This window comes from Python bivittatus, unplaced genomic scaffold (genome assembly GCF_059951505.1).
Source record: "Python bivittatus isolate LINGU-HERP-01145 unplaced genomic scaffold, Pbiv_v1 ctg000180_np1212, whole genome shotgun sequence".
Taxonomy (NCBI): Eukaryota; Metazoa; Chordata; class Lepidosauria; order Squamata; family Pythonidae; genus Python; species Python bivittatus.
Window position 1 is genome coordinate 3,684,902 of NW_028277047.1, and position 14,467 is coordinate 3,699,368.

A 14,467-nucleotide genomic window follows, 5' to 3' on the forward strand; every position below is an offset into this window, starting at 1 on the left:
TGTGCTGCGATACAAAACCTGGGAATGAATCCAACTGAATTCAGAGAGACAAGGGATTTTTTTTACGGAAGCAGAGCCTGCCTTTTGGAAGATGACAGACAAATGCAGAACAGAAAAAGCCTTTAGCCCAGCGAAAAAACACTTGGCCTGCAGAAAGTCCTAAATTCAGTATATAGCCACTGTACATTAATCTAGAAGAGATGACTAGTCCATGGGGAAAGAACCTATAGTCCTCCAGATATTGCTGAACTTATTTCCAAAGTCTCTGAGGTCACGGATCACGTTGAGTAGGGCCAGTAGAAATTAAGAGCTTGGTATCTTGAGGCTCCCTTGCTCCTAAATGTCCCAAGTCTAGTTTTTACACAACCCCCCAGCCGAATAAATGAAGCAGAGATGACTCCCGTAGGACCGCTGACCTCTATTCCTGATTTTAGAGATTTTTAGAGGGCAAGCAGTTCTTCCCAACGGCATGAAGGATACCCAACCAAGGAGTCCAAACGTGCTTTGGATGGAAAGGCTGAACTCACCAAATTTGGGGCAAAACTGTAGGTTCGGCTGGATGAAAACGCTTCTCCCCCTTTTATCCAGTGATCTCTGCTGCCCTGCAAATCATTTGTTGCAGGATCTTCTGGGCCTTGCTCCAAAACTATCCTGAATGATTGAAGCTACATTCCAAACTTTCCAGTGATAGAAATTCATGCATTCTTCTCACGGTCCTGCAATTCAATGCTTCTGGACCCTTTGCTCCTCCTTCCAGCAAAAGGAAACCCATCTTTCAGCAGATGGTAAACAGATCAGCTTCCAGAAATCCATTTACCTCCATTCTCACATTGCCTGTCTTAAGCTGTTTCGTGTCATCTTCCTGGAAAAGGACAGTCCCAAATGTACTTAAAGCCTACCCAGATATAAATTGCAAGGCACGCCCCTCACACCAAAAAACAATCAGGTTTCCCCATCCTATTGAACCATGGTTTACTGAATAATCAATAAACATGTACATGCTAAGCCATCAGCTATAATTGATAAACCATAAACTGGTACCCAATACCTTGAATAAGAAGATTTCAACCTTGAACAATCAATATTTCCCCAAAGGAGAGAAACCTGAATTTAAGACAATCCCCTTCATAAAACAGTAGGGAGAACTCACTGTTTACTATGTTCTCAGCAAGTTAAATATGACCCACCCATTACATTTTTTGGAGGGGGGGAACCTTATGCCTTCCTTTCAGGTAAATGCAATTTTTAAAACAATCAAAACTCCTGAAATCCACCAATGGATGCCACAAATAAAATTAAAACTAGGTTGAGAAACAAAAAAAAGAGGAATTAAGAATAGAGTTGCTCTGAGCACATGCTAAAGAATCTATTTTCAAATCAGAAACGAGGTCACAGCTGTTTTGCACAAATCGCTTCTGCCATCTATCCACTCCCAACCGTTCCTTGCCTCAACAGCTTCACGCAGCCCGAGAATGATATTTTATTGCATAATTTGGAAGAAAACCTTGGCACGTCTTCTTGCAGACGTCAATCCACCTGGTCCTGTTTTAAGCTGTTTGTACTGTACGCTTTCAATATCCCTGTAAACAACTTTGGGAGTTTAAAAAACAGCATGTAAATTGGTGTTGTTCTCTGACTCTTTAAAAAGAGGCATGAAAGTACTTCTCCTAAATAAATACACTGGGTTATATTGGTCTAGGTGATCTGCAAGTAATTGCTAGAGAAGGGCAAGATTCTTTTTGTGTTGGTTTTATTAGAGACACACAATGCACAGACTGGCTAGCAATCCACAGGAAGAAATTAGACACAGAAGTATATGACAGTCAATATGATGGATCTGGGGTTACCGCTGGGGCCTAGGAGAACAACTGGCACAGGAGCTTCATTTTTCTTTGTGTTCAATCAGCCCCTTTGATATCAGGTCAGGAATTTCTACAGCCAGCCAAGGTCCCAGCTGGAAGACAAAGGAAGCCACAAGTTGAGTTTGTACAACGTAAGTAGTTTCAAATTCAGCCTGTTATGGAACTCGGTCCTTGTCTTAGCATGTTGGGTGAACTAGACCATTCAGTTAAATCAGAATGTGGTTTGGTCAGGCAGGGCGAGTTTCTATCCAGAGGTGTGGCGGGCCCCTACCCTTCTGGCTTTCCAGAAAGGACTAAAGGCCAGGCTCTGCCAGCTTGCGTGGGGCAATAAGAGTTCTAATCAATCCTGGGGGTGGCTGGCACCCTGATGACACTCCCTGACCTACCCGCCAATTACCATCAATTCTTGGAATTTATTGAATATTTAAGACTGCTTTTATATTGTATTTTAATTGATTTTATCTTCTCTGTAAACCATCCAGAGTTACTTTTTAATGAGATGGGTGGTGACAAATTTAGGAAGGAAGGAAGGAAGGAAGGAAGGAAGGAAGGAAGGAAGGAAGGAAGGAAGGAAGGAAGGAAGGAAGGAAGGAAGGAAGGAAGGAAGGAAGGAAGGAGGGAGGGAGGGAGGGAGGGAGGGAGGGAGGGAGGGAGGGAGGGAGGGAGGGAGGAGGGAGGAGGGAGGGAAGGAAGGAAGGAAGGAAGGAAGGAAGGAAGGAAGGAAGGAAGGAAGGAAGGAAGGAAGGAAGGAAGGAAGGAAGGAAGGAAGGAAGGAAAGATAGGCTTGAAAATTATTCGGCAGAAAACATGCTATAGAAAAATGTGCAAGGTAAAATTCCCCCCCCCCAAACTATTCAACCAAATATTGGCACTCTCAAAGTGGTATGACGATTGCATTCTGAGGGATTGTTCTAAAAAAAGGAGAAGCAGAGATTTCATGGCCCTCCTGCCTTCATGGCAAATAACGTAGCCCCAATCATTGCATACGTGTTGGAGACTGAGAAGAATATGCTAACCAGAATCATAGCCTGCCCGTGCAATAGCTGCTGGGAATCGTTACACAGAAATCTTAAATATGTGCAAGAACCATTGCTTGTTCACTCAAATCTGTCACTGTGGCTCCTGCCCTAAACTCGGTTCCTTCCTTCCCACTTTTGAAATTCTCCTCCTTCAGGCCAGGTCTCCCCTGACATGCCAGAAACTCACCCCCAAGGCCATCAAGTGGGCTAGCCCAAATTTTGGTACGTTCCTAGCCCACAAGGGCTTGAAATGGTCCGTAAGGCATATTTTGCCTCCCCTATAAGAAAAAAAGAGAGACCAGATTTAGGGAATATAATTGACAGAACATAAGAGACACTGTCAGCATCAGATCAAGTGACTAAATTTTAAGGACATCTAACCTGTACATTTTGGCTGTTTTGCCATCCAGTTCTGGAATAGCAATTTCTGGTGCTGTCGATGGATATGTGACTGGAATCTGCAAAAGGAAGGGAATAAGTGGCAGGTAATTCCTAGAAAAAAATTCTCACCATGAGCCAATTCAGATTTCACATTCCCACCGCATACACACTTGATCAGAAAGAAAGAAAAACCCCATGATCCAATTCCCACTGTTGGAGGGGGGAAAAAAGCTGGAAATGCATCAGCCTGTCTTTGGAGAGTTTACAAAACAGAAGAGAATCTAAGCAAACTTCTCAAAGGAATAATCGGCCAGCACATTTTGGTTCCAAAAACTTTTTAGTTGAAGTTGCAATGAAAGGAAAAAAAAATCAGACCTGATTCATGAACTGAGATGAAGCTATGATTTCCCTATTCAGATAAAACAAGGTAGTATAACAAGCCAGCATTCAGCCTGCAGAGAATTCCATCTCTCAGCTGAATAGATGTTGCTAGCACCCAAGATTTCCCAGCAAATATTCCCAAGGTGCAGCCGGATCTACAGAGAAAGCTAAACAGGGCTGCAAGGAACCAGCAAAGGGGGTGTTTCAGCATCTTGCAAACCTCTTCGTCTTTTATAGACATGAATTACAAAACTAGACTATGTTAAACAAACAGACCAACAAATAAATATATTGTGGTTTAACTTATAAAGGTTGCAGGGAGGAGTAACTCTTAGTCCAAGATTCCCATTCTTTTTTCCTTATGAAGGATAATCAACCATCTTATTTGGGTTGGAGAAGGAGAGACCAGGAATCCAAATTAATTAAGAAAAGTAGTGGAGTGGGCGGAAGGAATATGAAAGCTTCAAATCATACTTTGGGCAAAACTCACCTCAAACTCAACAGCAAATTCATACTTCAAGAGGTTGTGAATGTACCAGCACTTTCCAGACCACCTAGAGAGAGAGAAAAAAGGGGGAACGAGTGATAAACCACCGTTTTTATATATGCCACCCACATTATTTTTTAAGAAAGCAAAGGGAGACCTCTGGATGTCAGAACCGGTCATTGCTCCATCCTGAGCAATGCCAAGCACTGGATCTGGAAGCGTCAACAGATGCCCCATGTGTCACTCAAGAAGTCTGGTCTCTCTCTTTTTCTCACTCACCTGGTACCTTCCTTGTTGGATTCCAGCCTGAACCAATCATTGTCCGCATTCTTGTTGTTTTCCACGTACTATGGAAAGGGAACAGAGACCTTTTACAAAGCGACAAGGGATGCCTTCTGCAGACAAGGTCTTATTGTTAGCTAAATTTGAGAGTTTTTGACTCTCCTCAATTCAGATTCAGTCCTGCAGAAGATCAGACCCGAAAATACCAGCTGAGATTTTAAAGTTTTATTGAAAGCTTGCCCATAGAGTCAGCTGGGGTCTCCCCTTAAGACAGAGAAGAACCCTGATCACACCCAAAGAAGACTTTGTTTCTTACAAAGAGTTATAGAAATTAACAAATGATTGGCTGAAATTGGCATAAGTTTTGGATCCTCCTTATTATTGGGGGAAACCTATCTTCCTGATGACCTATATTGGTTACTAGTCAGAGTTGGGGGCACCCCCTCTGATCTTCTGAATTTTATTGTTTCCTAGAATGCAGATTGGGGTCACTTACACCCATATCTTTATGGCCTCGACACTTAAGGAGACCGGATGTCTGCCTAAAGCCTTTCAACTTAACAGAGATGAGGGAAATGTGTGAAGGTTCATGAACATCAGTTTTCTTGTTAACCCTTTGGCTTTCAAATGTAAGAAAATAAAGATGAGGGAAACTGAGAGCCCTTGTTTATAAGGTTTCACTATCTCGGATTTTGCAACTCCAGCTTAGGTTTAAGGCTGCTGCCTCCCACGATCGTCTTCCCCACGACCATTAACTCGCAAGGGAAGGGAACAGAAGTACAGTACCCTCGCGCCCTGGCTTAAATTGACCCTCGGGAGCCACCGTAAGCGAAGGGACCAGGTAGAAAAGCCACGTTCGCCTCGGGAATAAGGCCTTGCCTCCCGTCGGTAGACAAAGCACGGACCTTAATGAGCGCTTGGTACTCCTCCTTCAGCCGCTGGACCCACAGCTCCCGATCCCGCGGCCCCGCGTTCGTTTTCAGCAGCGGCAACGCCGCCACTACCCGCCGTGTTGCCTCGTCTGCCATCTTTATTAAGGGAGAAAGAGGAAGGCTAAACCGGAAGTGGCTTCATAGCGTAGGCGCCGAGCAGAAACAGCAGCCATCATTGTCAAGGGCGAAGGCCGCTGAACCGGAAATCGATGAGGAAGTACGAAAAGATTAACGGGGCGGGTGAAAGAGCTGGAGCCGCCATGCTAACTGCTGGCGGAAGTTTTATGCTGCAACGGCTCATGAATGAGAGGAATGTAGTGTGGTTAGAGGGCTTCGTTATGGGAGGGGATACAAATTGCGCATCGTGCTAAGCCGTAACCTGGTTTGTTTGCTTTTGGGAGTGTGGGATGGACCTCATCATTTGCAAACTCTGATTTGTGGTTTAGTGGACCCAACCAATTGTGGCTTAGTTAGAAAACCAGTGTGATATGCAAGAGAAGATAGTTTAATGTTTGTTTATTTGTTTGCACATTGCATAAAGTTGATCTAGATCAGTGTTGTTCAAACTTGGCCACTTTAAGATGGGTGGACTTCAACTCCCAGAATTCCCCAGCCAGCATGCTGGCTGGGGAATTCTGGGAGTTGAAGTCCACCCATCTTAAAGTGGCCAAGTTTGAAAAACAGTGGTCAAGAGCAACCTCATTTCAAAGCTTTTGGGAAGCTGCTCCTGGTACCTACATTGTGCATTTCTGCTTTCAAGATTAACTGTCATAACATTCTGAAGTCTCCTCTATGAGTTATGACTGAACCGTTTTAGCGCAGCAGTGGGATTTTCTTGCCATTGATCCAGACTATCTTTTGCACTGAGAAGGGTGTCAGCAAAGGCCCATAAATTAAAAATGAATTAAAACCTCAAATTCTTATTTGGGTAGTCCTGGATCTCAGTTTGATCCTGAGATCCAGGACTACCCAAATAAGAATTTGAGGTTTTAACTTATCTGACCATTATATTATAATATACATAGGCATAGACATGAGAGCCAGTTTGGGGTAGTGGTTAAAGCACTGGGCTAGAGACCGGGAATTAGAAAAAACATACAAGGATTGCGGTTGTCGTGCCCTCATGCAGGCTGAGCAGAAGAGGAGGAATGCTATCAAGAAAGAAATTACTCGATTTGCAAGCAGTCGTACCCACATGCCAGCGGCGGGATGTCTCAATAGGCTCCCAGAAGCTCAGCAAGAGGATTGCGCTGCAGAAGACCATTGATTACATTCAGTTCTTGCAGAAGGAAAAGAAAAAAATGGTCTCCATACTCCAGAAAGACGTGATGGCCTTAAAAATCGGGCATCAGGCTAAAAACGGAGAGACCGCGAGTTCTAGTCCCGCCTGAGCCCAAAGCTCAAAACCGTGATCCTTGTATGTTTTTTCTAACTCTCAGTCTCTAGCCCAGTGCCTTAACCACTACCCCAAACTGGCTCTCACATATATGCCTATGTGTATTATAATATAATGGTCAGAGAAGTTAAAACCTCAAAGCCTTGGGCCGGTCACTCTCTCTCAGCCCCAGGAAGCAGGCAACGGCAAACCATTCTGAAATCTTGCCAAGAAAACTGCAGGGACTTCTCCAGACAGTCGCCAGGAGTCAACACTGACTTGAAGGCATAAATATATATATGTGTGTGTGTGTGATAAAAGGTACCCCCCCCCCATACACTTGTGATCTGCATTTGCTACTATACCTAAGAGATGCCTAAGTGATACATGTGAATGACTGAAACCGCCCTTCGAAGAAAACATTCCCAGCAAGGCGAAGTGGCGACAGGGAAGAAGACTCAGTGGCCCAGTAAACCAAATTATTTCTATTCACTGACCATATTTCAGAGAGTGTACATGCTAGGCTAGTCGGAAGGGATAAGTAATAAGGAGGTCACCCAGAGGGGCTTATCTAAAACGTTCCAACGTCGCGCTGTAACCCCCCGTTTCTGCCTTTGTCTTTCCTTTGCAATGGAGTAGGCCAAGGATATATAAGCCGTGGTTCTGCTTTTGCTCCGGGCTGCCCAACCAGCTGCCATGGCTTTGCTGGGAGCCTGAAATATACTGTGTTATTGTTTACAGGCTAATAAATTAATGTTGCATCTTCAAAGTGATTTGGTTGCTTTAGGTGAGCCAGATTTTGGGCATGAGACTGTCAATCTCTCTGTCACCTCTATCTGCCTTATCATCTATCTATGTAAATTATTAAACCGTCAATAAGCTCTCTCTAAATATCTCTATTATATATCATCTATCTATCCATCTATCCATCCATCCATCCATCCGTATCTATCTATCTATCTATCTATCTATCTATCTATCTATCTATCTATCTATCTATCTATTCGATCTATCTGTCATCTATCTAAATTATTTATCCATCAATAAACTCTAAATATCTCTAGTATGTGTCATCTATCTATTATCTGTCTGTCTGTCTGCCCATCCATCTATCTATCTGTCCATCCATCCATCCATCCGTCTGTCCATCCGTCCATCCATCCATCCGTTTGTCTGTCTGTCTGTCTATCTATCTATCCATCTATCTATCCGTCTGTCTGTCTGTTTGTCTATCTATCTGATTATACCATTATCATCAGACATTTTGGTTCATCTTGCAAGTAATCTTCCAGTATTTTTCCTTCTTGGATGTATCAGGAAGGGAACCTGGGACCTTCTGTACACAAACGATGTGCTCTGCTACCTGGTTCCTCTCCTACAACTCAAGATTCCAGTCCTCATGTTTCTCAATGAGATTTGTATGCCATAGAACCACAGGACTGGCAGGGGGTTCCCGAGGCCTTAGCGGGTTTTGCGAAGCCAGGCCAGGATTCCAGGAAGTTTCCACAAGCAGGAAATTGGGCTGGGAGGAGGTGTCCGGATTGTAAACCTGGGACACTACTGGGGACCAAACCAATCTCAGCTTAACACCCAAGTTTTCAGTCAGATCAGACACATCGATTTGGAAACAAGAACTGGTTTATCTTTATTGTGACCAGTCTTAAGATCTCAACAGCTTTGGTTCGGGAAAAAGTGCCGGTCCTTCTCTAAATATTCATCCTTAGCGGACGGGAACAGAGAACTCCGTTTCAACAGAGCCGACTTCACACTCCCTCTTGGGCAGGTGGCTTGGATTGGGGCGGGATGGGGAACAATCGGGCCAAATTCTGTCTCATTTCCTCAGTGAGGGGCGTGAAGCTGTTTTGCACCTGCTGGAGAATCGTCCTGCGGGGGGGAAAAAGGAAAAGGAAAAGAAAGAACGGAGTGAAGGTTGTGCCCTTTCTACTGCCCAGAACCACAGCAAATAGCCCTCGCGCATTGGTGGCAACCAATAGCCGCTCCACCCTAAGGTAGACTGCCGCAAAGCATGGAGGCTCCATTGTTAATCCAGCCTACTACGCACGTGGCGAAAAGCCCACCTCGGGCATGATTGTCCGAGTGTTCTTTGAGAGAAGAAGGAAGAGGAGAAGCATACAACTTTAATATATAAATAAATAAGAGGGCCGCTTTGGGGCATCTGGCCTTAGTCAAACAGCTCTTACTCTGCCTGGCTCCTTATTTCTTCTATCCTTTCCTGCCCAAATGAATTCTTGATCGAAGAAGCGAAATCTTCGGCCTGTTGTTGCAGCCTTTTGATAAAGTCAGAAACCTGAGTGGTGAACAGGGCTGAGACTTCACCCTCCGCTGGTTCTTCAGCTTGTCGCTTCACTAAAGCGCCTGCGGAAAATGCAGAAAAAATCGATGAGAATCGAGTGCCAGGAACGTTTTCCCGAGCAGCCGATCAGATACGTTTAGACCGGCAAGACCCTTCAACAATATGACAATCTCCAAGCGGAGACGGGTTTTAACCCTGGCTCGATTTAATGCCGCCGTTGCGGAAGGCAGGTACAAAAAAATCCATCACTGCCCAGTTAGGTCCACGTGCTGCAGGTGCTGTAGAATCTGTCGCTCACATTTTATGGTATTGTTGTTTTTATACAGATATTACAACCCATTTTATTTCCCCTCTCCTGGTGAAATATCCAAGTCACTCTGATACTTTCTATATACAAATTCTGCTTTCGGATCAAAGAGACTCAGCCTCTCTGGATGCTACCAAATTCTGTAATTGCTGCTAATAAGATTAATCCCCACCCCTCCGTGTAATATGGCTGGGCCTAACTTTTGAACAATAAGGATGGGTGGGTGGGTGGGTGGATGGATGGATGGACAGACGGATGGACGGACAGATAGATAGATAAGATGGGTGGATGGACGGACGGACGGATAAGATGGGTGGATGGACGGATAGATAAGGTGGATGGGTGGGTGGACGGATGGACAGACAGACAGATAAGATGGGTGGATGGACGGATGGATGGACGGACAGACGGATAGATAGATGGATGTCACTTTATTCTACTTTATTCTAACCAGCTTATATCTTAGAATTTTAGTTTTATGCTGTAGTTTTAGACAAATAATATTCTGTATTTTAGTCCTAGAGATGTAGCTTACAATGATAACAATAGTGATAATAATATTCTGGGTTATTCTTTTTCCACTCCTCGTGGCTCCAGAGGTAGATCTTCTCTATGACAATCTATCCCGAACCTGGTTAGGAGTGCCTGCAGCAACTAAATCTGGACTGCACATGTACAAATAAACGTTAGGTGGTCGGAGTTAGACTTCTCGGGGTCTGTTTGCTGCGATCTAGTGGTGATTCACACCACATCTGGTCAGGCTCTTCCTCCTGCACTGTTTCCACAGCCATTTTCATCCTCTTGAGCCAGTGCTCCAGAAATTAAAGTATGTCATATGTTGGAAAAGGCAATGGATTAGCCAGGTAAAATATCCACCGCCCCACCTCCACCCCCCATTTGACTTTTGGGCTTATATGCTTTAAAACACTAGAGAAGGAGAAGGAGGAGGAGAAGAAAGAAGGAGGGGAGGGAAGGAGGGAGGAGAGAGATGAGAGGGAGGGAGGGGAAGGAAGGAAAAGGAGAAGGAGAAGAAGGAGGAGGAGGGAGGGAGGGGAGGGGAGGGGAGGGGAGGGAGGGAGGAGAAGAGGAAGGGAAGGAGGGAGGAAGGAAGGAACAAAGGAAGGGGAGGAGAAGGAGGTGAAGGAGAGGGAGAAGGAAAAAGGAGTTGAGGGAGGGAAGGAGAAGGAGAAGGAGAAGGAGAAGAAGGAATAATCATGTTTAGCAAAAATTATTACTTTGCTATTAAATTTCTGGCAGCCTGCGAGCCCAAAAACGTGTGCCTTTTGGTTGCACCTTTAAAAAGGACGAGAATCCCCGTTGGTAACTGATCCAGAACTAAGTATAAACTCCAATTTATCAGGTTTCAAAAGTACGATGCTACTTTTGCAGATTCGGCAGAACGGCGGGCGGAATATCGCCAACCTAGGCTTTTACTCAAAGAGCCAACGAATTGCCTGGCACGGGCTTGCCCCCAGGATCGGTGGAAAGGGAGATCAAATATAACTCATGCAGGAAAAGGACCGCGTCGTATCCCAACGGCAGGGGAGAAACTGTGGGGCCAAAGATCTAGGGGGCTGACTGATTTTTTTTCCTTCCGTCAAGAATAATTAGCCCAGGCTTGCAAATGTTTATCATTTGGTACATGCTGTTATTTAGAATAAAACTGGGATCCTTCCAAGTACTGTATTTTCATGGATAGAAAGCTCCCCCCCAAAACCTATCAATAGCTGCCAATGGACTATCTTCTGGCACAATATTTACCCAAAAGACAATATCACTGAATTGGCGGTTTATCAAAGGTACCTCGTGCACTCTTACATACCTTCTAAACAGCAGATGCTAATCAGCAGGACCATTAGGGCAAAAACCTTCATTTTGGCACACACTATGCCCTCACCCTACTTCTGGAGAGAAAGGGGGATTGGGGAATTTGCAGAGAAGAAAGAGAAAAAAAAGGGGGGGGGAAATCAGGTTTAGAATCATTCCTTGCCTAGTTCATCCAGCTGTCGTTCTCTTGTCCATATCTGACTCAACCCGTTGAACTTCTGATTTTTATAATGCCACCACAGGGACTAGAAACTTGGATTCTCGAAATGCCGGAGAAGGCTGTATAGGGACAGCTGGGGGAAGGAAAGAGTTGAATTCCCCCATTCAGTGCTAGGAGGGCATCCTCAATTCTGTTTTTCCTTCCCGCACTTTAAAAATGGTGCGCAAAGCATTTCTAGATGCATCTCCTGAAACATGCCAGGTCATGCCACATTTTAGCCCCAAAGCAGACCCCCTCCGATGGCTTAGTAAATCTGGGTATATCTACCCCCCCGAGAATAATGCAAAATTGAAAATTAACCCCCTTTCTGTCTTTGAACCTGAAGCAGTGACCGACTAACTGGAGGAAAAAAACAGGCTCGCCCTGTTTTTCTGCACTCAAAAGCGAGCTGCCTGCAGAAATTGGCAACTGGAATGTTTTAATCGGTTGGCAAACCAAGAGTGGGTGAAGTTGAAGCATTGTAGCAACTCACACACTCCGAAACTGAAGTGAAATTCAGGTGAGGTGAGTTGACCGTGGGGGACTTTCTTGGTTTGACTTAGTAATCCAGCATCTATCTTAGACAGAGCAATGCAGAAGAGGGACAGACTGGAAATTTGGAACGCTTTCTCCCACCTAAATAGTCAATTGTGTCGGCTGGTTGCTTACTTGCCCCATATTTAGCAAAGCCAGTTATTTATTTATTTATTTATTTATATATTTATATATATATATATATATATATATATATATATATATTAAAAATAAAAATAAAAAATAAAAAATAAATAAATAAAAATAATATATATATATATAAAAATATATTTATATATATTTTTTTAAGGGAATAAAAATATATTTATATATATATATTTTTAAGGGACCCCATTACTTGCTTCTTTCCATTTTTTTAAAAAATGACTTAGATTCTTACCTGTAGAAGGAATTTGAAAGAGATGTCTGGAGGAGAAATATGTCTTAAGTGGGAGGTTAGGGATTTTTATACACCCCACTAAAAGTACGGCCTATTTTGCTAATCTGCCCTAAACACGATTGGTGCTTATGTTCTCTTCCCCTCCCTGTCTTAATCTGCCACCCCCATCAATTCTCTTGGGAGCTGAACGAAACAGATTTGCTGGAGGAGGCCATTCTTGGGTAAACAGATGTGTTTGTGTGTGCGTGTGAGGCATAATCTTCCTTCCCCGTATGCACACACTTTAGTGATAATATTCGGCTGAAACCAGAAAATGAAGCTTTGCCCAAGGGGCAAAGCTCACACTGAAACCCTAATTCTCTGGTTTAAACCTTTGCTGATATACGTTCCCTGAGTGACACGCAGAGTGTCCCATTTAGAAAACCGAACACACAATTCAGGAACAATGGGAGAGTTCAGAAAGAAAGGTGTGTAGGGGGAAAACAGATTTGTTTCTGTTTCAGCGGCTTGCGAAAAGGAGATGAGCGTCCACGTTTTAGATCAAAGCAGAGCAAAGGTGCGGTCTTGTCCCGCTCACTCTTCCCACACAGATTTTTAACCAGTGGAACTCACTGCCACAAGAGAATGGCCCAGCCCTGAGTTTAGGTTCCTTGTGCCACAATGAGAGTGCCCAAGCTTTTTTTTAAAAAAAAGGCTCATTCAAGTATTACTTGGCCTGGTAACAGAAAGAGGGGAGGCATTCAGCAGAGAAGAACAATGGGGGGAAATAGTGATGGGTGTTGTAGTCCAATACATTTGGGGAGCGCCCAGCTGCGTAAAAACAGCTTTGAAGGATGTGAAGAATTCCCCTTTTCAGCGGTTCCTGGTCTTGGTTATATCGTAGGAAGTCAGGTGTGTTCTCAGCTGACGTTTTATGTGATCTATGTAGCATCTCATTTGGGCTGTTTTCCACCCTGTTTTTATTCTGTTTTAATTCTCAGCCACCGAGAGTCAGGCAGAGGAGATGGGCGGCGATATGAATTTATGAATTAAATAAATATTGGGTTCCCGCAGCCCTCGAAGACCTAAGGTGTTGAATCGGCCTCAATTCATAGATCACGTTACCCAAAAAAACCTATAGTTTGCAAGCAATAATTGCTGGTGTCCCACAAGAAGTGAGGATAAAGGCTGTTACATCACACGGCCAATTAAATCCAGGTTTATGTTCCCACCCTAGAATTTTGCAAAATGATTGTTTATGTCTTCTTACGCCTTTGATCTCGGTTGCCAACTGATCAGAGGAAAAGAGCCTCACCCTGCTCTTGTGCACCCCAAATTAACAGGCTGCCGCAGCTGGCAAATGGAACATTTTAATCGGCTGACCAAAACAAAAATCTCTTTTTCAATTTCTTTTCTCCCCTTTGGAGTTTGAGCTGGCAAAGGAGGGAGGGGAACCAGTCCTAAAAAAGTTATGTTTTTGCCAACTCACATGATTAGCGGGACAATGTCTGCGTTTTCTCTTATCCGCTGGACATTAACCTCCAACACGTCAGGTTGACCAATATAGGAAAGGCAAAAAGAAAAATGAAGTCAACAGAAAAAAACTTTTTTTTTTAAATCCACCATGGGAAGAGAAGGGCGCCTTCTAATCCAGCAACCCCCCAGATCAGAAAGACCCCAGTAGTATTTCTCCGAGTTGCACATTTTATTAAAAGGCTTGTGCGAGCTTCATCAAATTCAATAGATCTGCAGCTGCTTGCAAAAGCTTCTGCCTTTTAAGAAAATTGTGAGTGGGGGAAAGGACTGATTTTTTGCAAGCATAGGCCAGCGCAGCTCTCCTCTTACAATGTCTAGCCCCCAAACCAAAATTTCTGGCAGCATGTGGATTTTTTGAAAAAGCAGAACATAGTCTTGCAAACCAGCCATCCGACTTACAAATCGAAAACCAGCTTTGGAACTATTAAAAACATAATGAATTAGGAGAAACCAAGCAATAGAGCTGTGTTGCTCAACCTTGGCAACTTTAAGATATGTGGACTTCAACTCATGCTGGCTGGGGAATTCTGGGAGTTGAAGTTCTCCCCCATGCTGGCTGGGGAATTCTGGGAGTTGAAGTCCACATATCTTAAAGTTGCCAAGGTTGAGCAACACTGCAATAGAGACTGTGTAGAACACCCATATCAAAGAT

General features: G+C 43.9%; 2 protein-coding genes across 3 annotated transcripts; both read right to left on the minus strand.

Moving 5' to 3' along the window:
• Positions 1 to 1,733: 1,733 nt before the first annotated feature.
• Positions 1,734 to 5,476, minus strand: UFC1 (ubiquitin-fold modifier conjugating enzyme 1). The gene is made up of 6 exons (XM_007426130.4): positions 5,318 to 5,476; positions 4,410 to 4,477; positions 4,134 to 4,197; positions 3,263 to 3,339; positions 3,069 to 3,159; positions 1,734 to 1,954 (listed from the first exon to the last, which is right to left on the minus strand). Exons 1-6 carry the CDS (start codon positions 5,438 to 5,440, stop codon positions 1,883 to 1,885), a joined length of 495 nt encoding a protein of 164 aa, XP_007426192.1. The 5' UTR covers positions 5,441 to 5,476; the 3' UTR covers positions 1,734 to 1,882.
• Positions 5,477 to 8,339: 2,863 nt separating this feature from the next.
• APOA2 (apolipoprotein A2) lies at positions 8,340 to 12,398 on the minus strand. Of its 2 annotated transcripts, none has more exons than XM_007426133.4 (4): positions 12,301 to 12,398; positions 11,163 to 11,244; positions 8,921 to 9,095; positions 8,340 to 8,603 (listed from the first exon to the last, which is right to left on the minus strand). In XM_007426133.4, exons 2-4 carry the CDS (start codon positions 11,212 to 11,214, stop codon positions 8,483 to 8,485), a joined length of 348 nt encoding a protein of 115 aa, XP_007426195.1. In that variant the 5' UTR covers positions 11,215 to 11,244; positions 12,301 to 12,398; the 3' UTR covers positions 8,340 to 8,482. The 2 variants fall into 2 exon arrangements, with proteins under 2 accessions (XP_007426195.1, XP_015743215.1); XM_015887729.3 differs by having other exon boundaries at positions 11,163 to 11,241; positions 12,301 to 12,387.
• Between the last annotated feature and the right edge of the window lie 2,069 nt (positions 12,399 to 14,467).

Coding starts and splice junctions, on each gene's coding strand:
- UFC1 (XM_007426130.4), bottom strand. CDS start 5,440: ATGGCAGACGAGGCAACACGGCGGGTAGTGGCGGCGTTGCCGCTGCTG. Junction 3,340..4,133: donor AATTTGCTGTTGAGTTTGAG/GTGAGTTTTGCC, acceptor TTCCTTTTGCAG/ATTCCAGTCACATATCCATC. Junction 3,160..3,262: donor AAAACAGCCAAAATGTACAG/GTTAGATGTCCT, acceptor TTTTTCTTATAG/GGGAGGCAAAATATGCCTTA.
- APOA2 (XM_007426133.4), bottom strand. CDS start 11,214: ATGAAGGTTTTTGCCCTAATGGTCCTGCTGATTAGCATCTGCTGTTTA. Junction 9,096..11,162: donor TAGCATCTGCTGTTTAGAAG/GTATGTAAGAGT, acceptor CATTTTCCGCAG/GCGCTTTAGTGAAGCGACAA. Junction 8,604..8,920: donor GAAATAAGGAGCCAGGCAGA/GTAAGAGCTGTT, acceptor TCCCCCCCGCAG/GACGATTCTCCAGCAGGTGC.